A 24,533-nucleotide genomic window follows, 5' to 3' on the forward strand; every position below is an offset into this window, starting at 1 on the left:
TCCCTTTGTCCCGCCTGTTATTTAAATTTTCCAACCACAAATTGAATACTTGTAAATACCATTTTTTAACTGATCAAGAATGGCCATTGAAAGTGAGCAGGAGATCATCACAAGACTCATGCTTCCAATAGGCAGAACATATAGATCTCATACAAATGAGTTGTAACATTAATGGCATCAAAACAACCGACAAGGACATACAACAGGAGAGGACCACAACCGGTAACTTTCCCCACTTGAGCCCTCTTGTCGTGTTCCTCACATTAGTTCACGGGCATCAGACGTGGTTCCAAAGAAGAATCCACCACGGCGCAGGTGAGCACACGCATTGCGTAACATCATCTCGACCTGCGCACGGCTCTCCATCGCATAGTGAAATGCAAACTGGCATGAGCAAAGGTCGAAAGGCTCATCTGGCTTCTGAAATTTGTTTCTGAGCTCGTTCTATGGTTCGTGCGACAGGTGAAGTGGTTGTAAGGAAATGTGGTTTATCAATGGAAAACGACGCAACAAAAACAAGGCGCATTCCGATGAGAAAAAGTCTCACCATGAAAAGAGCCTTTCACATCAGATAAGAAGCACGTGACATGGTCCACATCAGCAAACATGATGTACAGTGGACTGACTGGTTTACCTACTCTTTAGGGATTCCCTCCAGGCCATAGTCAGACCTTTCTTAAATATGTGAAGAGCACAACAGTTTTAAATGAGACAGTCCTGATGATAATGACAACTCTTATTCACATCTGATCATGAAATGAAGACATACAGTTACGTGAAAAAGTAAGTACACCCCATGTAAAGTTTTGACTTTTCCAACATATTTCAACATACAGCTATTTGATCTTCATTTCAACAATATTGAGAGATAAAGGTGATATAATATAACAAATATCATGAAACAATTACATTTTGTAGTCCATTGTATAATTTAAATAAACATAAATGCAAGTTTCGCATGTGGAAAAAGTAAGTACACCCTTGGCTCTAATAGGTGGTATTGCCCCCTTTATCAGAAACATCAAGTAGGTGTTTCTTATAACTGTCTACCAGTCTCTGGCATCGACTGGGAGAAATTTTTGCACACTCCATGCAGAATTCTTTCAGCTGTGCGATGTTTGAGGGGTTTCCTGCATGCACAGCTCGTTTCAAATCCCCCCACAACATCTCGATGAGATTTAGATCCGGGCTTTGACTTGGCCATTCCAGAACCCTCCATTTCTTTCTTTTCAGCCGTTCCTTGGTGGATTTACTGGTATATTTATGGTCATTGTCATGTTGCAAGGTCCACCTTCGGTTCAGCTTCAACATTCTGGGGTTCTTAGAGACTTCTTTCAGCATCTTGCGGTCTGCTCTCGGGCTGAACTTGCTGGGGCGGCCTGGCCTGAACAAGTTGGCAGTTGTTTGGAATCTTCTTCACTTGTAGATGATCTTCCGGACAGTCGAATGATTGATTTCAAATCGTTTGGAGATCTTTTTAAATCCCTTCCCAGACTCGTAGGCATCTCTAACCTTTTTTCTGAAGGCCTCAGAGAGCTCTTTTGATCGAGGCATGGAGACGCTGCACACTTCAACAACAAAGAGCAAACCAAACTAAATGTCTGAGGTTTAAATAAGACAGGTTTTTTTTTTTTTTTTGTGTACTGAATCGAGGCTCGTGAAAGAGCTAACATTTATTCCACAAACAAATCAACCAGACAAACAAAACATACAAAAAGAGGGAGCGGAAGACAAGATGGGGAGAGGAGGGGAAGCACACAAACACAACACCTGAGCAGGGAGAAGCGCGGGAGGAAAAGGGCCTGGGGGGAGGAGGTGTGGGAAGGGGGGGGGGGTAGGTGTAGGAATTTGGGTGAAATTAGTGGGGGTAGAAAAGATCAAGGTTTTGGATGGGGGAAGATAAGAGATGGTGGAGAACAGCTGTTTTAAAGACCTGGAGGGTGGAGTGGGATTGAAGAGAGTGAGGGAGTTTGTTCCAGAGGCGGGAGAAAAGAGGAATGAAGGAGTGAAGATGAGCAGAAAGTCTTGATTTTGGCAGTTTAACCATAAGAGGGTTGCAGGCAGATCTTGTGCGACCTGTAGGAATATTTGGGGGACAGAGCCCAGAGAGAGCAGGGGGGGGGGGGGGCAAGGCCAGAGAGGAGTCGGTAGAAGACGGAAAGACCACCAACCTGCCTCGGGGAGTGAGTGAAAGGCCCTTGGAGTTAGCTTCATCGCGGGAGATTCCAATGATTCTGAAAGGTTCCTCCAAGATCCTCTCTAACGATGTTCTAATCATATGCACCTGAGCTGGTGCACCTGATTCTAATTTTAGGTATTTGAAGTAGTGATAAATGTAGGGGTGTACTTACTTTTTCCACATGCGAAATTTACATTTATGTTTATTTAAATTATACAATGGACTACAAAATGTAAATGTTTCATGACATTTGTTATATTATATCACCTTTATCTATCAATATTGTTGAAATGAAGATCAAATAGCTGTATGTTGAAATATGTTGAAAAAGACAAAACTTTACATGGGGTGTACTTACTTTTTCACGTGACTGTACACTGTGAATGGCAGGCCGAAGGTGACTTCACGTCTGATTTTGGAAATGCATTTACAGCCTTGTAACCCAGAATATTTAAACCTTACAAGGTGTGTATTTATCGACTTATTTATGTGAGCACAGCTCTTCATTTTGATGATGTTGAAATTTCCACCAACATCTCAACCTATGAGTCTATGACCCCTTGCTTCGTTCTGACTCATCCCATGTCACATCACTACTCCAACGCCCTTCACCCTGCAAACCCCACCCACCCGTCCCCAGGGTGAGTCCTAGGCACAACATGCATTCCTGTAACCTCAAAAAATAATCAACCTTCCCAGCATGCCTTGCTGCAATCTGCACAGATGAACTCGGCTGTGAAGAGGCGCCCACCACGATTTTTCATTTCCGAGTATCGCTGATGGCACTGATCCACCGCTGTGCTCGCCATGTCTGCAACACGCAATGCGTCGTATGAAATGCACTTTGCAATTTCCTTATCGTCACAAGGAACCAAACAAAATTATTCAAATATGAGAGCTGAATAACAAGTCGAAGAATAATAAGTAGAACACATCGTACAATCTTGGGCTGGCAGGATGGCCTAGAGGTACACACCCTCGCCTCGGTTTGAATCCCACCCCAGCTATAAACTGTCATCCTGTTGTTACACAGGCAGAGCGATTCATCAATGTGCGTGCCGTCCTCGCATGGATGTTAAACGGGTGTCCCATATGCCAGTACTCCTTAGTGCACATGAATGACCTCATGGTGTGCTTTGCCAAGAGTAAGCAACCTATCGCTGGCACCCTGAACAAATTCCTGCCCAAACTGCTGCCGGGAAAGCAGTGGCAAACCACCCAGCATAACCATCGCTAGGGAACCTGCTTCGGTGGCACCGACGCTTTGTGAAGCATATGGTACATCAGGAAGCACAATCTTGGGGTACAGCTACCGAATATGTAAGCTTACATAAAAACGTTAACGTTATCAACCTGAAACCACCCAATTGTCGACTCGATCTTTGTGCCATTCTAGAAATAAGGTAGCACATCAAACAGCAACAAAGCAGCATCAGCTTAGTACACCTAACCTTAACATGACGGATGAGGCACACTGTAGAATTATAGGCAGGGTGTTGTGTGGTGGCCGAGATAATTGTCCAAAGGAACCTTAAGATTTGTGTAGGCTCTGTTTGTACTTATAGAAAAAATGAACAGCAAAAAGTTTGACGACATTTTGACTTGGAGAAAAGTAGTTTGCCACATCACAATCTCTCCGCAAACACTCACAGGCCTTCTCATAGCTCAAATATGTGCATATCAAATGGATGACCCAAAAGTAATAGCAACGGTTAGCATCACACAACATGGGGTGGGGGGAGGGGAAAACATCAAATGGAATGATTTAACTATGCATAGAAAAGTTACTTTCCATTATTTTAAATCCTGCATCCTGAAAAGGCCATTGTACAACTTCACTCAAATTTTTTTTTTTTTTAATAATCAGCAAGACGTACGGCTACTGTTATACCTAGATCCATGGAAAATGTCATGAAGGACAAAGATGAGCACAAACCTCGGTAGCGCACAAACCCCTGTAGCGCACAAACCCCGGTAGCGCACAAACCCCGGTAGCGCACAAACCCCGGTAGCGCACAAACCCCGGTAGCGCACAAACCCCGGTAGCGCACAAACCCCGGTAGCGCACAAACCCCGGTAGCGCACAAACCCCGGTAGCGCACAAACCCCGGTAGCGCACAAACCCCGGTAGCGCACAAACCCCGGCAGCGCACAAACCCCGGCAGCGCACAAACCCCGGCAGCGCACAAACCCCGGCAGCGCACAAACCTCGGCAGCGCACAAACCTCGGCAGCGCACAAACCTCGGCAGCGCACAAACCTCGGCAGCGCACAAACCTCGGCAGCGCACAAACCTCGGCAGCGCACAAACCTCGGCAGCGCACAAACCTCGGCAGCGCACAAACCTCGGCAGCGCACAAACCTCGGCAGCGCACAAACCTCGGCAGCGCACAAACCTCGGCAGCGCACAAACCTCGGCAGCGCACAAACCTCGGCAGCGCACAAACCTCGGCAGCGCACAAACCTCGGCAGCGCACAAACCTCGGTTGCGCACAAACCTCGGTAGCGCACAAACCTCGGTAGCGCACAAACCTCGGTAGCGCACAAACCTCGGTAGCGCACAAACCTCGGTAGAGCACAAACCTCGGTAGCGCACAAACCTCGGTAGAGCACAAACCTCGGTAGAGCACAAACCTCCACCAGGATGAACAGTTTACATTTTGTATTCCACTGATAGGTCAGATCTTGATCAGGACCTGAACCAAAAGCGAACGGCTCGTTCTTGTCACTTACACAACTCGTCAACCAACTTTCGTCATAAGTCGTCCACAACTCTTTGAAACATCATGCTATACAGGGTGTTCCAAAAATGCCTGGACAACTTTGGTTGCTAATATATTTAGTACCACAAATTATACGATACCTTTGTCTCATCAGGTCAGGTCAGGTATGGGAGCATGCGCCGGAGCAGCATGTCGCCGCATCCACTTTCCGACGGTACTCCAGGGGCCTCCGTCTGGCCATCCCCCAGGCTGATGCCTTGCACATCCCTATCTCCTTGAGATGCCGATCAACCTGCTGCAACCACGAGGTACGCGGTCGGTCCGTTAGCCTCCTCACTCACGAGGCTCCCTTGCTGAGAGTATCTGATGAGCTGGATCAGCATCCGGAAAACGAGCCACATGCCCATACAGCCGCAGCTGATGCTCACGGACCATACAGGAAACAAATCTCATCTGAGTCTCTCTCAGCAACCGCTCGTTGGACACAAAGTCTGACCAGCGATAGCCAAGGATTATCCAGAGACCTGGTTCCAAAGGAGTCAAGTCCCATTCCCTGGCCCCTGGTAAGGGTCCAAGTCTCGCATCCGTAGAGCAAGACTGGAAGCACCAAGGACTTAAAGACTCTGACTTTCGGCTTCCTGCATAGATACCGACAGCACCACACCCCATGATCCAGTGAATCCATGACTCCCCAGGCCCGACCCAGACGTCTACCAACCTCTGGCTCACAACATGCCGAGGAGACATGAATAACACTGCCAAGGTAAGTGAATCTCTTCGTGACCTCAACATCTTCACCACAAACAGGCACAGACAAGACACCAGCATCCAATATGTCATTGAAAGCCTGGATCTTGGTTTTGACCAAGGACATCTGTAATTCCAACGGCTCTGACTCCCCATTTAGTGCATGGAGGGCCCCTGTAATAATATCCAGCGTCTCCGCAAAGATGACTGCATCATCTGCAAAATCAAGGTCAGAGATCTTGACACTCCCAAACGATGCACCACAGCCTGACCTCTCTGACATCCTCCTTAGAATCCAGTCCATACAAGCACTGAAGTGTGTGGGAGCCAGTGCACACCCCTGCCGAACTCCAGTAACAACTGGAAATAAGTCAGAGATGGAGCCACCACACCTCACAGCACTCTCAGTACCAGAGTATAGTTCAGAGATCAGATTGCTCAGCGTTGGTGGCACCCCACGAAGACCAATAATCCTCCAGAGGGCATCCCGATTCACCGAATCGAACGCTTTGCAGAGATCAACATAGGCTGCAAGCAGCCGCTGACAAAAAACTCTTGCTTGCGTTCGGTGAGGACCCGAAGGACAAGGATACGGTCAATCCTTGACCTCTTCGGTGTAAAGGCCGATTGTTCTGGTCGCTGGTGCTTGAGCAGATGGCAGTGAACCCTCTCAAGAATGATCCAAGCAAAGACCTTGCCTGGCACCGAGAGTAGCGTCACCCCTCAGTAGTTGTTGCAGTCCTGGTGATCACCCTTCCCTTTCCAGAGGGGGACAACAACGCCCCTCTTCCAGTCAGTTGGGACGATGCCTGTGCTCCAAACAGAGCACAGAACTGCATGCAACGACTCAAGTACAGTATTTCCACCAGCCTTGAGAAGCTCAGCATGGATGCCCCAAATCCCAAGAGCTTTGCCCCCATTTCAGCCGGTTCACCGCAGCCTGCGTTTCCACAAGTGAAGGTGGGTCACAGTTAATTGGGGGGGGGGGGGGGGTCAGCATTTGGTACAGCAACACCCCGAACATCCAACGCAACAGCCGGTGGGTCAGCCTAGTACAGCCGCTAAAAGTAACCGGCCCAGCGGGTCTTCACTTCAGCCTCCACTGTCAAGAGGTCACCACCCTCTGCTCTAACTGCAGTACACTTAGGGACAGGCTTAGAGGAATGCAATGCATGGATTCCTCTGTCAGCAGGACGAGAGTCGCATGTCCACAAGTGATGCTCCTCCCTTTCACAGATTCCTCACACATATAGTCTAGTAGGAAGACTAGGTCCCCCTGCACCCCCCGGAGATATACTTCTAATCAGTGTTTCTAGATTGGAAAAAATGTGTAGAAAATGACTAGCTATGGCCCCAAGCTGAAAAAATGTCCCACATACCATTTTTATGCAAATTACTGCTGCAAATTTTATGCAAAATTATGCAAATTTTATGCAAATTTTTGATGAGGAGTAGAGTTGAGGGGTCTTTGAGGGCTTCATCGAGGTGCTCTCGGTTGCAAGACTGGGTCATTCTGAGAAGCACAGCAGGGTCAGAGATCATGATGTTCTCCTCCTCAGTGAATCTCTCCATCAACAGCCTCTCCATTGCCTCACACACTGTTTTGAGGCAAAAGAGGGACTTTGCGTAGGCCTTTCCACTGAGAACACCTTTGAGAGATCCACTTGTTACTAGTTGTGCCTCAAAGAGAATCTCTGCATATCCAGAACCACGCATCTTGTGTCCAGTGAGCATCCCGATGTAGTTCATGGATGTGTGGAAGGGTCCAATCGTTACTACATGACTAGCAAATTCATTTGGCCAGCGCCAGATGATGGGAAGGGCTTTCATGCAGACACCCAGATCAAATGTATTCAGGACCCATCTCTGACCCACCTCAGCAGTTGCTGCCTCGGAACGCTTCAGTAGCTCACGAACAACTGCGTTGTCTGTGATCGGTTGGTGGATAGGCGTGCAGTAGTCGACTGTTGATTTGCTGGGTGGGGGAGAACCAGTTGCAGAGGTGAAACCCCCTAGCCCAGGCACAGGCTGCAGGCCATTGCCATGCCATGCAGGCACCAGGCACAGACCGATCACAGACAACGCAGTTGTTCGTGAGCTACTGAAGCGTTCCGAGGCAGCAACTGCTGAGGTGGGTCAGAGATGGGTCCTGAATACATTTGATCTGGGTGTCTGCATGAAAGCCCTTCCCATCATCTGGCGCTGGCCAAATGAATTTGCTAGTCATGTAGTAACGATTGGACCCTTCCACACATCCATGAACTACATCGGGATGCTCACTGGACACAAGATGCGTGGTTCTGGATATGCAGAGATTCTCTTTGAGGCACAACTAGTAACAAGTGGATCTCTCAAAGGTGTTCTCAGTGGAAAGGCCTACGCAAAGTCCCTCTTTTGCCTCAAAACAGTGTGTGAGGCAATGGAGAGGCTGTTGATGGAGAGATTCACTGAGGAGGAGAACATCATGATCTCTGACCCTGCTGTGCTTCTCAGAATGACCCAGTCTTGCAACCGAGAGCACCTCGATGAAGCCCTCAAAGACCCCTCAACTCTACTCCTCATCAAAAATTTGCATAAAATTTGCATAATTTTGCATAAAATTTGCAGCAGTAATTTGCATAAAAATGGTATGTGGGACATTTTTTCAGCTTGGGGCCATAGCTAGTCATTTTCTACACATTTTTTCCAATCTAGAAACACTGATTAGAAGTATATCTCCGGGGGGTGCAGGGGGACCTAGTCTTCCTACTAGACTAATAGGCTTCCTTGTCTGCCCTCAGCGAGCGTACAGTTTTACGCCTCAGCTCCCGGAACAGTTCAGCTCTGCCATCGAGCCTGGCCCTACGGCTCTGGTCGATGGTATCAGCGTCTCCTGAGAGACAAAGTTCTTCTTTTCCTGACGGTGGGTTCCAACACAGCCACCGGTAACATCAAGGATGGTGGTCTTGAAGGCACTCCACACTCCTCAGAATCCCCCGAAGCATCCAGACCCCCCAAAACCCTACTCGACCTGCTCGCAAACTCCTCAGCTACCTTCTCCTCCTTGAGCTTGCCCACATCCAGCCTAGGCTGGGATGATAGCATTCTCTTGGATTTGAGCTGCAACTTCAGAGTTGCTACAACAAGCCTGTGGCCACTGTTGAGGAACTGAGCACTCCGGTAGACCCTGCAGTTCTGGAGCATCTGCCATCGACCATCAATGAGCCCATGGTCAATCTCCTTTGCCATACCACCAGCATTGGAATACTAAGTCCAGCGATCAGGCTGAGGGTGCTGAAACCATGAGCCAGCCACCCGAAGTCCATGACTTCTTGCAAAGCCGAGGAACTTAATGCTATTCTCGTTCACAGTCCCAGATCCATGGGGACCAACACATGCCTCATAACCATCCCTGTCAGTGCCAGTCGATGCATTGAAATCCCCCAAGACTAAAAGAGTATCTCTCCTGGGGCACTGATCAACCACAGACTCGAGCTTGGCATAGAATGCCTTCTTCACAGTGAGATCACCTTCCTCAGTCAAAGCATATACAGAGACCAGGGAAATGACACCCAGAGTGCAAATCCTGCCTCTGAGAAAGAGGTAACCCGACTGCAGGAGGACGTCCGCAGACACAGTTGGGCACCGGATATAGATGGCCGTTGGCTCACTACACAGGGAGCTCCTCCACCCTTTGACTTGTCTTGTTTTAGCCCTGCAAGGTGTCCATATCCAAACACCCCCTGGGGGCGACTATACCAGGTGGGAAAAAAACAAAAACTTTTTCAGACCCCAAGAAAATGTGTGACTAATCTTAGTCTGGCTCCTACCTATTGACCTGCCTGGCTAGGTAAGACATACCAGGAGCAAAGCTCCCGCCAGTATAGCCCAAAGGGTCACAGGAGCACGAAAGCCTCCCCACTACGATCAAAGTGGTAGTCACAATCGGGGAGGATCTGTTTATCTGATAGAGATTTGTCTTATCTGATAGAGAAACTAAAATTTTTCTTTATTTTCAAGTCTGGTGGTTTAATGCAAAATAAAATGGCGACGACACAGGAGAAAGCTCAGTGCGTCGAATGGTTCATCGAGACAAGATCTGACACACAAGTTCAGCATAATTTCCGTACAAGGTATGGAAGGAATCTGCCATCACGGACTAGTATCAGAGAGTGGTACTCGGGGTTTAAGGAGACTGGAAGTTGTCAGAAACAGAAAAGAACCTGTCGACCAATCACAAGTGCAGCAGACGTTGAACGAGTGCGTGAATCATTTCAACAAAGTCCCAGAAAATCAATCTGGTCCAAGAAAAGCATCAAGAGAACTGGGACTACCAACAACCACTGAACACAGGATTTTTTTCATCCAGAGAACTGGGACTACCAACCACCACTGAACACAGGATTTTTGCATCCAGAGAACTGGAACTACCAACCACCACTGCACCCAAGATTTTGCATCCAGAGAACTGGGACTACTAACCACCACTGTGCACAGAATTTGCATCCAGAGAACTGGAACTACCAACCACCACAGCACACAAGGTTTTGCATCCAGAGAACTGGGACTACCAACCACCACTGTACACAGGATTTTGCATCCAGAGAACTGGGACTACCAATCACCACTTTACACAGGATTTTGCATAAAAGACTGAAACTTTACACCCACAAGGTGCAGATTATGCAGGAACTCAAAAACCAAATGACGGACCCAAACGCAAGGCATTGTACAGTGACCTCAACAATTTACGTGAACATACAAACAACAACAACAACAACAACATGCATTTTAAGGCCATTTTCCCTGCTAGAGCGGGGGTTAGCCTTGCGGTCCCCATGACAATCTTCTCCATTTTGCCCTATTTTCTGCATCTCTCCTTGTTAACCCCCTTGCCCGCATTTCTTCTTCCACCATCTTTAGCAAAGTCTTTCTCGGTCTTCCCCATCCTCCACTTCCTTCTACATTCATTTCCATCACTCTTCTCAACCAGTCACTTTCATCCTTCCTCAACACATGACCAAACCATCTCAACCTGTTCCTCTTCACAGCATCAATCACAGGCTCTATTCCCATCATCTTTCGCAATTCATCATTTGTCTTCCTCTCTCAACGATACTCCGCACATCCATCGAACCTTACCCATGTCTCGCTCCCATAAATCATAACACTTCTCACACATGCAGCATACACCTTTCCCTTCAGCTTCAACGACACTCCCCTCATCAGCACGCCACTCAGTTACCGAAACTTCTTCCATGCACATCTCACTCTAGCAACCGTTGCCGAGAATGATCCACCTTCTCCATTCAGCATGTCTCCGAGGTAGCAAAATGTTTTCACACCTTCCAGCTTCACGCCGTCTCCAAGATCTAACTCAACATTTCCTCCATCTGCAGCTCCCTCTGTGCATACCTTACATTTGAATGTAGCTGCCACACTGGTTAATGACCCTCTCAGACCACTACATTTTTGATGAACCCACTCAGCGCACATTGTACATTGAAGGGAGTTCACTCCGACACCCTTAATGCACACAGCACAGAGCCACTTCCCAGTTCTTTCCACCTCACCACATGCTTTACCACTTGCCATCACCTTCGTCTTTCCGATATTCACCTTCAGACCTTTTGTCTCCATACATTCCTTCCACTTGTTCATCTTTTCCTTCAGTCCATCCATACTTTCCGCAATCAACAACTCCCACGGTAATCCCTCCTTTACGTTCTGAGCCAGCACCTCCATCACAGCTACAAATAGTAGTGGCCTTAGTACCGACCCCTGATGCACTCCCACCTTCACCTCAAACTCACCACTGTTCCCGTCCTTCGTCCTTACAGCTGTGCGTGCTCTTTTGTACATTGCCATCACTACTCTGAGCAACCATTCCTCCACTCCTAACTTCCTCAATGCCCATGTCAATACTTTGCGTGGAACCCTATCGAATGCTTTCTCCAGATCAACAAACCCAAGAAACAACTTCTTCCTCTTCTCCATGTACTTCTCCTGCAACTGCCTCACAATGAAAAGCACGTCTGTCGTTCCTCTTCCTGATATAAATCCAAACTGCATTTCGTCGATCTTCACTTTCTTCCTTATCCTCCTCTCCAACACCCTTTCCAATACCTTCATTCCATGCTCCAATAACTTTATCGCTCGGTACGAGCCACACTCCAGAGGGTCACCTTTCCCCTTGTATAGAGGGACGAGGGTACTCAGTTCCCAATCCACTGGAATGCGGCCTTCTTTCACCACCAGATTACAGATCTCTGTCATTCTCTTCACACCCCAACTTCCTGCTGCCTTCAACATATCTTCCACAACTACCGTCGGCCCTCCCGCTTTTCTACTCTTCAATTTACATGAACATGTTGGAAGGATTTGCCTTCCCATAGATCGAAGACCTGCAACCCAATATCATTTTCCAACAGGACTGCGCTCCCCTCATTGGGCCTTAGTCATTCGAGCCGTCCTGAATGAAAATTTTCCAGCTCGCTGGATTGGCCGAGACAGACCAAACGCCTGGCCCCCACGATCACCAGACATAAACCCCTTGATTTGTGTGGGGGTTTGTCAAAGATGTTGTCGTCAACATCAAGGTGGCAAACCTGCAGGATCTTCGTTCTCAGATCACAGCTGCATGTGCACTGGTGGACGCAAACATGCTGAGCCGAACATGGCAAAAACTCGTGAACCATCTTGATGTCCTGTACATGACAAACGGAGCTCACATTGGAGTGTATTGATGATGTTCACAAAACACTACGAGTTTCTGTATAATATAAACCAAATGGTATCGTTAGGGATAGTCCTACACGTGGTGGTGTCCCCACCTTTTCCCCTTCAATAGGGGGTGGTGCCTCCACTGCCGACGCAATATCACAATTTGTCGGGAATGACCTTCCCGACTTCCTTGCGTTTTATCCCTGTCACCCAGTGTGACCGTTCATCTTATTCAGAAGGGTCCTCTGAATAGACTGAATCTCACTCTGTGTACAGCAGGTGGATCCATTTGGACACAGTGACTGCCTCTTCCACAGTCATCGTAGAGAGGAAATAAAAGGCCAAACCACCTGCTGGGTGCACGGTGGGTGCAGGCCCATATATCTTAATGTTGATCATTTCTACGACCTACCCTCCAGGGGAATCTGCTTCCTTTTCTGCTGAGGCAGATCCCAGAGAGGTGCAGCAGATTGTGCAGGCAGGGTTGGCAGCAAAGGCCTTGTTACACCGATAGCTTCCTCAAGTGGCACCACAGACACTGCAAGCTGAGTTTTCTCCCCCTGTGATCTGTCAAGAGCCACAAGGGCCTTCAATCAGGCAGGATGTCCGGAGAAATCGGACTCCGTGCTGTTACAAAGAGAACAACGACCGATTTCACATCGAACATCCGCTCAACAGGGCACTCCTGGTATGAAACGTGCTTTACACTTTAAACCTGAAGATTACAAGAAGTTTTCTTTGCCATTTCCCATCCCTCCCCAATTTCTTCACTTTCCTAATCAAGCATCCTGTCCAAACTTGCTAGGTCCTTTATTTTTTTTTAATAATAAAGTTGTTTTTTTATAATAAAGTAAAATTTTGTTGTGTACAGCCTGAATTTAAAATGGATTAAATTGAGACTCTGTCACTGATCTACACATAATACCCCATAATGTCAAAGTGGAATTATATTTCGAAATTTTTAAACAAAATAAATAAAAATTAAAAGCTGAAATGTCAAGTATTCAACCACCTTGCTTTGATACTCCAAATTGAGCTCAGGTACATCCAGTTTCCTTTGATCATTGTTGAGATGTCTCTACAAGTTGATTGGAGTCCAGCTGTGGCTAATACAATTGATTGGACATGATTTAGAAATAAACACACTTTTCTATACAAGGCCCACAGTTGACAAGGCATGTCAGAGCAGAAACTCTACCATGAAGTCCAAGGAATTGTACGTAGAACTCAGATAGAATTGTGAGCAGGAGTAGATCTGGGGAAGGGTATAAAACAATTTCTAGAGTGTTGAAAGTTCCCAAGAGCACAGTGAGCTCCATCATTAGGAAATGGAAAGAATATGGAACTACCCAGACTCTTCCTAGAGCTGGCTGTCTGACCAAACTGAGCAACAGGGCAAGAAGGGCCTTGGTCAGGGAGGTGAAGAAGAACCCAAAGACCACTCAATGACCGACGACAAGAACCCAAGAACGAAACAGTTCCTTGGGTGAGATGGCAGAACCTGCCGGAAGTACAAGAGTCTCTGCAGCACTTCACAAATCTAGGTTTTATGGGAGAGTTTCCAGACGAAGCCACTCCTGAGAAAAAGGTGCATGACAGCACACCTGAAGTTTTCAAAAAGGCACGAGAAAGACCCTGAGAGCAATAGGCAAAAGATTAAGTGATCTGATGAGACGAAAATTGAACTCTTTGGCCTGAATGCAAAGCGCTAGTCTGGTCTGATGGAAACAGAGCACAGCTCATCACCCATCTGGCCATCCAACACCAACCCTACCGTGAAGCATGTTGGTAGCAGCATTATGCTGTAGGGATGCTTTTCAGAGGCAGGGACTGGGAGACGTACAAGGATAGAGGGAACAATAAATGGAGCAAAATACAGGCAAATCCTTGAAGAAAACCTGCTTCAGAGTGTAAAAGACCTTACAATGCGGCGAAGATTTACTTTCCAACAGCACAATGACCCCAAGTATACAGCCAAAGCAACACTGGAATGGCTCCAGAACTAGAACGTGAAAGTCCTTGAGTGGCCCAGCCAAAGTCCAGACTTGAATCCCATTGAGAATCTGTGGAAAGACTTGAACATTGCTGTTAACCGACACAACCCCATCCAACTTGACAGAGCTTGAGCAAATCTGCAAGGATGAATGGGAGAAACTCCCCAAATCCAGATATGTAAAGCTGATAAAGACATACCCACGAAAAGTCGAAGCTGTAATCGCTTATTAAGGTGCTCCTACCAAGTATTGACTCAGGTGGTTGAATACCTTTGTAAATTACACGTTTCTGTACGGTATTTTATTTTGTATAATTCTTTTAAAATTTCAAACAAAAAAAAAATTCTACTTTGACATGATGGGGTATTATATGCAGATCAATGAAGAAAAAAAATCTCAGTTTAATCCATTTTATATTCAAGCTGTAACTCAACAAAATATGAAAAAGTCAAGGTGTGTGAATACTTTCTGAAGGCCCTGCATCTCTGCTGCAAGTCACACATCTCGCTAACCCATATAACTCCCTGAATGAACCACTCTTGCTATACCAACACCGACTGCCACTTGATGCCAATCGAGTTTATTTGAGGTGAGTAACTTGACAGGTAGGTATAAATTATGAATGTACATTGTAATGTTCAGAAGTGACCATTCTATTTGTGAGTAACTTATACCTACTAGTCCGGGATCCACATGGCCAAAAAGGCTTTATTTTAGGATGGACCGGACACCTCTTCCTATACTTTGCAGGCCTCAATTATATCTTAGTTTAATGTCCATATATTCAGAATCAACAGGCCTGCTCAGCCACCTGTCTTGCAAAACCACAAGAACAGGGGTTTGAAGGTAGGTACCCCTTCGTAAAATGGGTGAGATTTTCGGCATCACTTGTTTACCAAATAATGTCTATAACTACATAATACATGAAGATAATCAGGTGTTTTGAAACATATACAAGAAATATTATATCCTATTTCATTTGGTGATCTAATGTAGCCAATACATGTGACAAAATGCAGCTAAACAAATTCTAGAATCATCTCCTGTAGATCCATGCATCGGTCACCTGCTACTAAATCCACAGACCAAATAAATCAGTGCTTCATTTGTACGAAGGAACGAGATCGCAAGGGTGAACATAAACTACTGCTTGTGAGCACGATGGATCGACAAAATGAAATATGGGAACAAGTCTGATTATTTAATATCTCTTCCTGGTTACTCCCTCTTCCGGTATGACAGACCTGAGCCTCGTCCTGGTGGTGGGGTTGCTATCTTTATCAAAAACTCTCTTCCTCACTCTCCCTGCACTGCCCTCTCTCCACCCCACCCCCGGGAGTACCTCTGGCTATGGCTTCCTCTCTGCTCCCACCTTTTGTTCATATGTGTTCTGTACCGTCCTCCAAACAGTGATGACTCCATTTACATCTCCCTGTCTGACAACATGGACCAACTTCTATCCACTCATTCCAACTCTCTCTCCCTCATATGCGGCGACTGCAACTGCAATCATGCCAGCTGGCTGGGTGTGGGTTCCTCTCTCACCAGTCATGGCACCTCAGCAAAGGACTTCTGTGACTCATTGGGACTGACACAATGTCAATTTCCCAACCCGGATCTCAGTCAATGGAGTATCTTCTCTTCTAGGCTTGGTATTGACTAACTTCCCGCAAATGTCTGCTGCTCTTCTTCTGCTCCAATCGGCTCTTCTGATCATTTTCTTGTTAAAGTGGATATCTCTGGCCATTCTCAGAGAGCCTCCTCAGCGACGATGAGTCTGGCATTTCACTCAGGCTGACTGGCATGGTCCTCAAGCAGCTATCAATCATCTGGACTGGTCTCCCATTTCCACTGCCTCTGACATCAATTCTTCCGGGGAATTCTTCCAAAGTAAACTGCTCTCTCTCATGCTCAGATTTATCCCATCTCGTCTTCAGTTGTCATACCCTTCCTCCCGTCCATTGTACACTGAATCTTGTGGTGAGGCAGTTGCCATGAAGCAACATGCCTTCAGCTCATGGAAGGCTAATCCAACTGAAGGAAATCTCAGTTCCTTTCACAAAGCTCAGAACAAGTGGGTGTCTACCCCCATGAGAGCCAGGAAACAATATCTTTCCACTCTCAAGACTGAAGTCTCAAACCTGTCTCCCTCCTCCAAATATTGGTGGCGTCTGGTAAAATCTGTTTCTGGTGTTTGTTCCCCTTCCATCCCCTCCCTTACCTCAAATGGCTACACAGCTAACTCCGCACGTGAAAAAGCTGAATGCCTCAACTCTGTGTTTGCCTCAAAATCTGGTGTCCCAAACCCATCCCTCTCTGTACCCACCATACCCAGTCATACCCAGCTGCTCCTGGACTCTGTGTCCTTCTCTCCTGACAAGGTGGCGAAGTATTTGTCAAACCTCAACTCTGATTCTGCAACTGGACCAGACGGCATCAGCCTACAGGTCCTAAAATCCTGCTCTGCCGCTCTATCTCACCCTCTCTCTGTTCTCTTCACCCTCTCTTTTGCGCAAGGTCATCTGCCATCAGCTTGGAAATCAGCTAACATTACCGCTTTCCACAAAAAAGGTGCAAAAACAGATCCTTGCAACTACAAACCAATCAGCCTTCTCCCAATTATCAGCAAAGTCATGGAATCCATCATTGCTTCGGATATCGAATCTTTCCTCTTCTCCAATGGCTTGATCTCTGATCATCAATTTGGTTTCAGACCAGGTCACTCTACTCTGGACATGCTGCTTCTGCTCTCAACAATGGATGGAAGTCCTCAATGCCAAACAGGAAATTAGAGCCGTCTCCCTTGACATATCATGTGCCTTCAATACGGTCTGGCACCCACTCTGCTCACCAAACTCTCCTCCTATGGGATCCATGGAAATCTCCACGCATGGCTTGCGGATTTCCTCTCTGGTCGTAGTCAACGTGTGGCCCTGAATGGGTTTCTCTCATCGCCCCTTCCTGTTCAGGCTGGAGTTCCTCAAGGCAGTGTTCTGGGCCCTGTGCTTTTTCTGGTCTTCATCAATGATCTCTCTGACTCTCTTGAAAATCCTCTATCTCTTTGCTGATGACCACACTCTACCGCTCCATTCCTGATATCTCAGATTGGCAGTCTGCAGCCTCCTCACTCTCTGCAGACCTAGACAAAATCACAGACTGGTCAAACAAGTGGAACACGTCTTTCAATCCTGACAAATCTCACACTCTTACAATGTCTCTCCGAAAAGACCGAGTGGACAACCCTCCCATCTACTTTCTGAGCAATCCTCTCCAAGAAGTTCTGTCACTCAATCTTTTGGGTCTCACTATCTGCCATGATCTTTCCTGGGAAAACCACATTTCCAAGCTGGCCTCCAAAGCCAGTCGCCGACTGGGCATCCTCCGTCGTGCGAAGTCCTTCCTTGGCACACCTGAGCTCCTCACCACATACAAGGCTTTCACCTGCAGCTCAAGGGAATACTGTTCTCCCCTCTGGGCTGGTGCTCCTGCCTCACACCGAGCTTGTCTTCACGCTGTTGAAACCAAAGCTTTCAGAATCATTGGAATCTCCCGCGATGAAGCTAACTCCAAGGGCCTTTCACTCACTCACCGCAGGCAGGTAGTGGTCTTTCTGTCTTCTACCTACTCCTATCCGGCCTAGCACCCCCAGCTCTATCAGTGCTCTGTCCCACAAATGTTCCTACAGCTCGCACAAGATCTGCCAGTAACCCTCTTCTGGTGAAATTGCCAAAATCAAGACTCTCTGCTCACCTTCACTCTTTCATTCCTCTTTACTCCCACCTCTGGAACAAAGTCCCTCACTCTCTTCAATACCACTCCTCCCTCCAGGTCTTTAAAACAGATGTTCACCACCATCTCTTATCTTCCCCCATCCAAAACCTTGATCTCTTCTACCCCCGTTAATTCACCCCAAATCCACCTTTTTGAAATACCGACTTCTTTCCTGGAAGTCTTAGCAGTGTCCCTTTGTTTTATACATCTCCCACCCCCACCCTTTCCCTCCCACAGATCTCCCAATGTCCCTGTTCTCCACCATTGTTGTGCTTGTGTGCTTCCCTCTCTCTCCCCATCTTGTCTCCTGCTCTCTTTATTATGTTTTATGTGTCTGTTCGTTTTGCTTTTTTTGTGATTGGTGTTAGCTCTAACACGAGCCTCGATCTTGTATACAAAAAAAAACCAAAAAAAAAAAACAATTACAGATACATTCAAAGTACACCGCCCCCATGCCAAATGATGAAGTATCCTACAGCGCGGCATTGCCGGGGCGCCTCTGGCGCCAGGCAATACTGCAGTGCAGCTCATAGAGAATGTATTGGGAGGGACAGGTGTACAATAATTGATTGATCAATTGCATAATTAAAATCAATAAAAGATTATCATAAAATATTTTCTTAATCAATTGGCTAATGGCATAACCAAACCACTAGTGCTTCATCCGAAGATGTATCTTTTAGAAATTTAATTAAATAATTCATTAATAAAAGTTAAATAATTAATTGATTAATCAATAAATAATTAATCGATTAAATGATTAATCAATAAATCAAAAATATCCTTTATAGCCACATCACCTGGTCATCGTCATGTCCAAATATTAGCTTCCCAGCTCAAAAGGTGTCTGAGATATTGCCCAGATGAGAAAGAAAATAAATAAATGACTAATAATAAAAATAAATAAATAATAATCATAAAAAAATTAAATAGTTCATCAATTGGCTCATAGAATACACAAGCGTTACGCCTAGGTCCCCCGTCGGTGAAGTGATGCGAGTTGACAAAGTGGAAGACGCAAGGTGGCCATCTTGGATTTTGACGTGGCGACCCAATTTCCAATATCGTTCTTCCTTAAGCGTAGATACACCCACACACCAGATTAGAAGTTAGTAGTTCGTTTATTTTTCAAGATATTTCGCTCACAAGTTTCAGACATATATATGGTGGTGGCCATCTTGGATTTTGACGTGGCGACCTAATTTTCAATAGCGTTCTTCCATATGCCTAGTTGCACCCACACACCAAATTAGAATTCGGTCCTTCGCTTACGCACGCAAGCACGCACGCATGCACAGGAAAACCATAGTCCCCTTTCGCTCCGCGGTGCGACGGGGGACAATAAACCACTACCAATTCATCTGAATCTGTAACTGAAAAAAAAAAATTAAACAAGTCATTCATCGAATAATTAAATAATTAATCGATTACTTAATTAATGAATAAATAAAAAATACCTTTTACAGCCAAATCACTTGGTCATTGTTGTCCAAATATCAGCTTCCCAGCTCAAAAGGTGCCCGAGATATTGCCCAGCTGAGAAAGGAAATAAATAATTAATAATGAAAATAAATAAATAATAATAATAAAAAAATGAAATAATTAATCAATTCGCTGAAAGAACACAAACACCACAATTTCATCCGAATCTAACAAAAAAAATTAGTCATTAATCAAATAATTAAATAATTAATCGATATTGATTAATCAATAAAATCAAAAATAGACTTTGCAGTGAAATCACTTGGTCATTGGCATGTCCAAATATCAGCTTCCGAACTCAAAAGGTGCCTGAGATAATGGTCAGAAGAGAAAGTAATTGTATAAGTACTTAATTAATCGCTAATAATTAAATAACTCATCAATTAATTGATTAATCAAAAAACAAAAAATAACGTTTTTGACAAAGTACTTGCTCACTATTGTGCCGAAATTTCAGCATCCTCGCTCAAAGGATGGCTGAGATATCGCCCGGACAAACAAGAAAACAAGAAAGAAAACAACCAGAGTGAAAACCAAGTACTCCCTTTGAGCGTGCGTCACTGCCGAGCCCCCTTCGGTGCCCAGCAGTGACGTTATGCAGCGCCTGGAGGTGGCATAGGAAAGGTGCGGTGTACAAAACAAAAAAAAAACCCAAGGCACTCGGTGATGATATGTTACATCGTATCGGATCCAGGGATATGGTGACAATTGTGTTGATATGATTGCTAATGACCAGGCACCACAAGTTGTGTCTGTGTGCATATTTGACAAAGTCCAACCTACAGATGAAACACACCTGTGATCCAGCACATGATGATGCTCTGCAGCGGATCACTTCTTACATAGAAGGTAAATTATCTGAAGATCCAAACAGCATCACCTTTCTGAGTTCACTTTGTGACAAATACAGGAGCTGGTTGTCCGAATGTGGTATAGTGAAATGTGGAATAGTGAAATGCCACTTTATACAGGACGTCCATTCTCAAAAAAAGAATTGACGATTTGTACACAGACGGTGGTTCAAAGATCATGATAGAACCACAAAAAGGCCAATCTTCCATAAATTGTTCACGAGATATGTCAATAGGTTATCTTGTATCAAAGATTATGAAAGATAATCACCGCCAACTTCACCGTCCCGCCAACTTCACCGTCCCGCCAACTTCACCGTCCCGCCAACTTCACCGTCCCGCCAACTTCACCGTCCCGCCAACTTCACCGTCCCGCCAACTTCACCGTCCCGCCAACTTCACCGTCCCGCCAACTTCACCGTCCCGCCAACTTCACCGTCCCGCCAACTTCACCGTCCCGCCAACTTCACCGTCCCGCCAACTTCACCGTCCCGCCAACTTCACCGTCCCGCCAACTTCACCGTCCCGCCAACTTCACCGTCCCGCCAACTTCACCGTCCCGCCAACTTCACCGTCCCGCCAACTTCACCGTCCCGTCAACTACACCGTTCCGTCAACTACACCGTTCCGCCACTATTCCGCTACCTACTTTGGCACAAGCTCACTTACCGTAACAGGAACAGTGATCGAAGCATGTCGAGATTTCAACAGCGATCCACACCAGTTACATGCCCACACCTTCTGACATACCCAGGGAAGTATAAAGAAACTATCTCCAACTGAGTGCCTTCAAATGCCATATGCTTCGTAGTCTTTATCAATCAGATTGCCGTATGCAAGAGAGCCCATCAGTGTGACCTCACCTTGCACGATGCCACATTGTTTGGTAGAAAGCTTGTAGACAGACAACTGGTTCCCATCATGATGGATAAACCACCAAGGCCTTCAATAGCCAAGCAAAAGCACTATTACCAAAGTGACAATAGCAAGTGCAAACGGAATTGCTCTTGTGCTGCTGAAAGTAAATGTTCAACGAATCCAAACAAGTGTGCTCGTATCATTGATGGCGATGATGAATAGGAGTAAACCTGTTGATACAAAATACCGGTTGCACTGATGAACTAGTTTGACGTTGTAAAATGTACTGTTGGGCAATGAGCAATGGATGCTACAAGGTTTGCTTTGCATTAGGTTCCTTCATATTTCACCCTGATGGTGAACCAGTCTTGGATCGTTTAAAACACGTATTCTTACTTTGTAATATTGTTACACTTGTCACCTCCATCACCGAAGGTGTATGGAGGTTATGTTTTCACCCCTGTCTGTTTGTCTGTGAACAGGATAGTTCAAAACGTTATGGACGGATTTGGATGAACTTTGGTGGGGAGGTAGGGTACGTGACAAGGACGAAAGATTAGATTTTGGTGAAAACCTGGATCTGGATCTGAGAATTTTAAAATGCTTCTTCTCCATTGAGTGACCGGGCCAAAACAGTACATAGCACGATATTTCAAAAAGTTGTGGACGACTTAAAACAAAACTCGGTGGATGAGTTGGGTCGGTGACAAGAACAAGCCGATTAGATTTTGGTTCTGGTCCGAATCCAGATCCGGCCCATCAGTGGGATACAAAACGTAAACGCCTGGTGGAGGTATGCGCTCCACTGAGTGCCGTTCTAGTTACTTGCGTATCAATGTATGATAATGACATCAACTGTTCACGAAATGAAAGTTCACAAGGTGAAATATGGAACAATAAAATGAACTGAACTGATAATTTGGGTTTCATAAACAGTTTTGGTGATTTTGGTAAGAAAACAGTTTCCTCCTGCATACATCATCCAACATGTAACCTCATCAAGAGGTTATCTGAAAATATATGAAATGGACAACCATTCGGCATTCATTCATACCAGTGATTCATTCGGCATATATTAGAATGAAAGTGTACTGTTTGACTAGATCATTTTAGTTTCATTAACGATATTGATGATTTTAGGACTAGAATTACCTCATTTTCACCTCTCAAGGTCATTAGAGGTCAAATATTAGATCACCAACTGAAAGGATACAATATTTCTTATACAGTCACGTGAAAAAGTAAGTACACCCCATGTAAAGTTTTGACTTTTTCAACATATTTCAACATACAGCTATTTGATCTTCATTTCAACAATATTGATAGATAAAGGTGATATAATATAACAAATATCATGAACATTTACATTTTGTAGTCCATTGTATAATTTAAATAAACATAAATGCAAATTTCGCATGTGGAAAAAGTAAGTATATAGATTATTTGGTAAACAGGTGATGCCGAAAATCAGACCTATTTTACGATGGGGTACCTACCTTCAAACCCCTTTTCTGGTGATTTACCAAGACAGGTGGCCTGTTGATTCTGAACCTACAGACATTAAACTAAAATAAAACTGCGCCTGCAAAGTATAGGAAGAAGTGTCTGGTCCATCCCAAACTTTTGGGTCTGGATCCCAGACTATACCAATCAAACCCACATATCCGCTCTTACGGACTGTATCTGCCGAGCGAGCGTTTGGTAGTCTAACAATATCTTGAGCTGGTGCTCCTCAAGATGAAGTGCCGGATCACTCGCAGTACAATGTGGGTGCGAGCTGGAATGGAACAATTGGAGTTATCAGGGGTGAGTTAAAATTTGTCTAATATTTGTTGGTATTTGGAGGACTTTTGAAGAGAAAAGCTCATTTGAAGAGACTTGACAGATAGGTAAAGGGTACGCGTACATATAATGATCACTCCTGATCATCATACTCTGTCTGCTAGCATTCACTGGTGGATGTAGAAGATTCTATAGCACAGTATTTTTTTAAATTTAAATGACAGGCCAATGTATTGTCGTGTTCCTCGCGATTTAAAAACCGACCAAGCAAACAGATTAACCGAGCAAGCTTTAACTCCGAAGGCGTTCAGTTCAAATATGACAGAGTTTATACACACGGGGAGGGAGGAGGGTGAGAAGGACGCTGAAGTTCCTGACCTCACAGTTCCGACGGCAGCCCTCAAACCTGTGAAGATTAAATCAAGCGAAAACCGAATTCAATGTACAAAAATAAACTATTTATTACACGGAAGCCGATAATACAAAATAAAACGCGCCGGTATAATCCCTCTAACTGGAGCGCTCCTATTACAGACACACACATGTACAGATGGGGAGGATATATGAAAAATAAACGTTGTGTGTTTTATCATGCACTTAGCTCTGATCGCTTCGGTGCGTCGTCTGCAATTATCCAGGCCCCCCGTTCCCGCACGGGGTGAAGGCCACAGCCCACTTGGTTCCACGCGCCGCTCGGCCTCACTGGCGTCTCTCCCACCCCGGCCTCATCACGCTTCAGCGGCAAGCAGCGCTCGTCCACGCGTGGTTCCTGCCTGTCAGCTGCTTCAATCCCTGATGCCAAACGAACAGGGGAATGAGGAGACGAGGCCAGCACGTAACCACCTATGCCGAGGACCAGAACGCCTTTCGTCCACACTCACTCGCAGGCAGGCTCCAGAGCAAGAGGCAGTCCAACCACGAGAGAAACCGGAACCAGAACCAGAAGAGAGGGAGCAAATGTCAGTCTCCGACCATTTGCTATCGCGTTCAGAACAAGAGAACAAATGGGGACGTCGACGCTGACAAATTCAAAATGCGAACGCTCGCTACGGGATCCAGCACGAGAAGGGCAAGATGTTGGCTCACGGTTCGTGGTGTGGCTTCTCCTCTGACGTCACCGGCCCCACCCCTCGACCAATCCTTCGCAAGGTGGGCTTGGCCTCAGCCTGCCTGAACAATGAGTGTTACTTTGTGGTGATGTAACTAGCTGCAGCTGCATCGGCGGTGCCCCGAACTGGCTTCCGGTGGGTTTTATGGTTATTGTGGCGGAGGGGGATTAATTAATGTGTGTGCTAATGGGAATGGATTCCTAATCTACATGTCTATGTGTGTTGCCATCAGAGACACAGGGATGATCACAGAGGGAACAACACACCGGGGAATTAGCATAATCCTGAGAACTACTTAACATGCCCCGCCCCCTCATGGTGGCGGGAACACATATC

General features: G+C 45.9%; 1 protein-coding gene across 2 annotated transcripts in view; it reads right to left on the reverse strand.

The window, feature by feature from the left end:
- Positions 1 to 24,533, reverse strand: part of RNMT (RNA guanine-7 methyltransferase) — a 54,375-nt gene that overhangs the window by 10,971 nt on the left and 18,871 nt on the right. Inside the window, exons 5-6 of one of the 2 annotated variants that reach the window (XM_068127946.2) lie at positions 2,884 to 2,990; positions 263 to 444 (exon numbers count right to left, since the gene is read on the reverse strand). In XM_068127946.2, the coding sequence (XP_067984047.2) occupies positions 263 to 444; positions 2,884 to 2,990 (289 nt within the window). The remainder of the gene's footprint in view (positions 1 to 262; positions 445 to 2,883; positions 2,991 to 24,533) is intronic. The other variant, XM_068127947.2, reaches the window with a different exon arrangement.

This window comes from Myxine glutinosa, chromosome 9 (genome assembly GCF_964187855.1).
Source record: "Myxine glutinosa chromosome 9, kmMyxGlut1.1, whole genome shotgun sequence".
Taxonomy (NCBI): Eukaryota; Metazoa; Chordata; class Myxini; order Myxiniformes; family Myxinidae; genus Myxine; species Myxine glutinosa.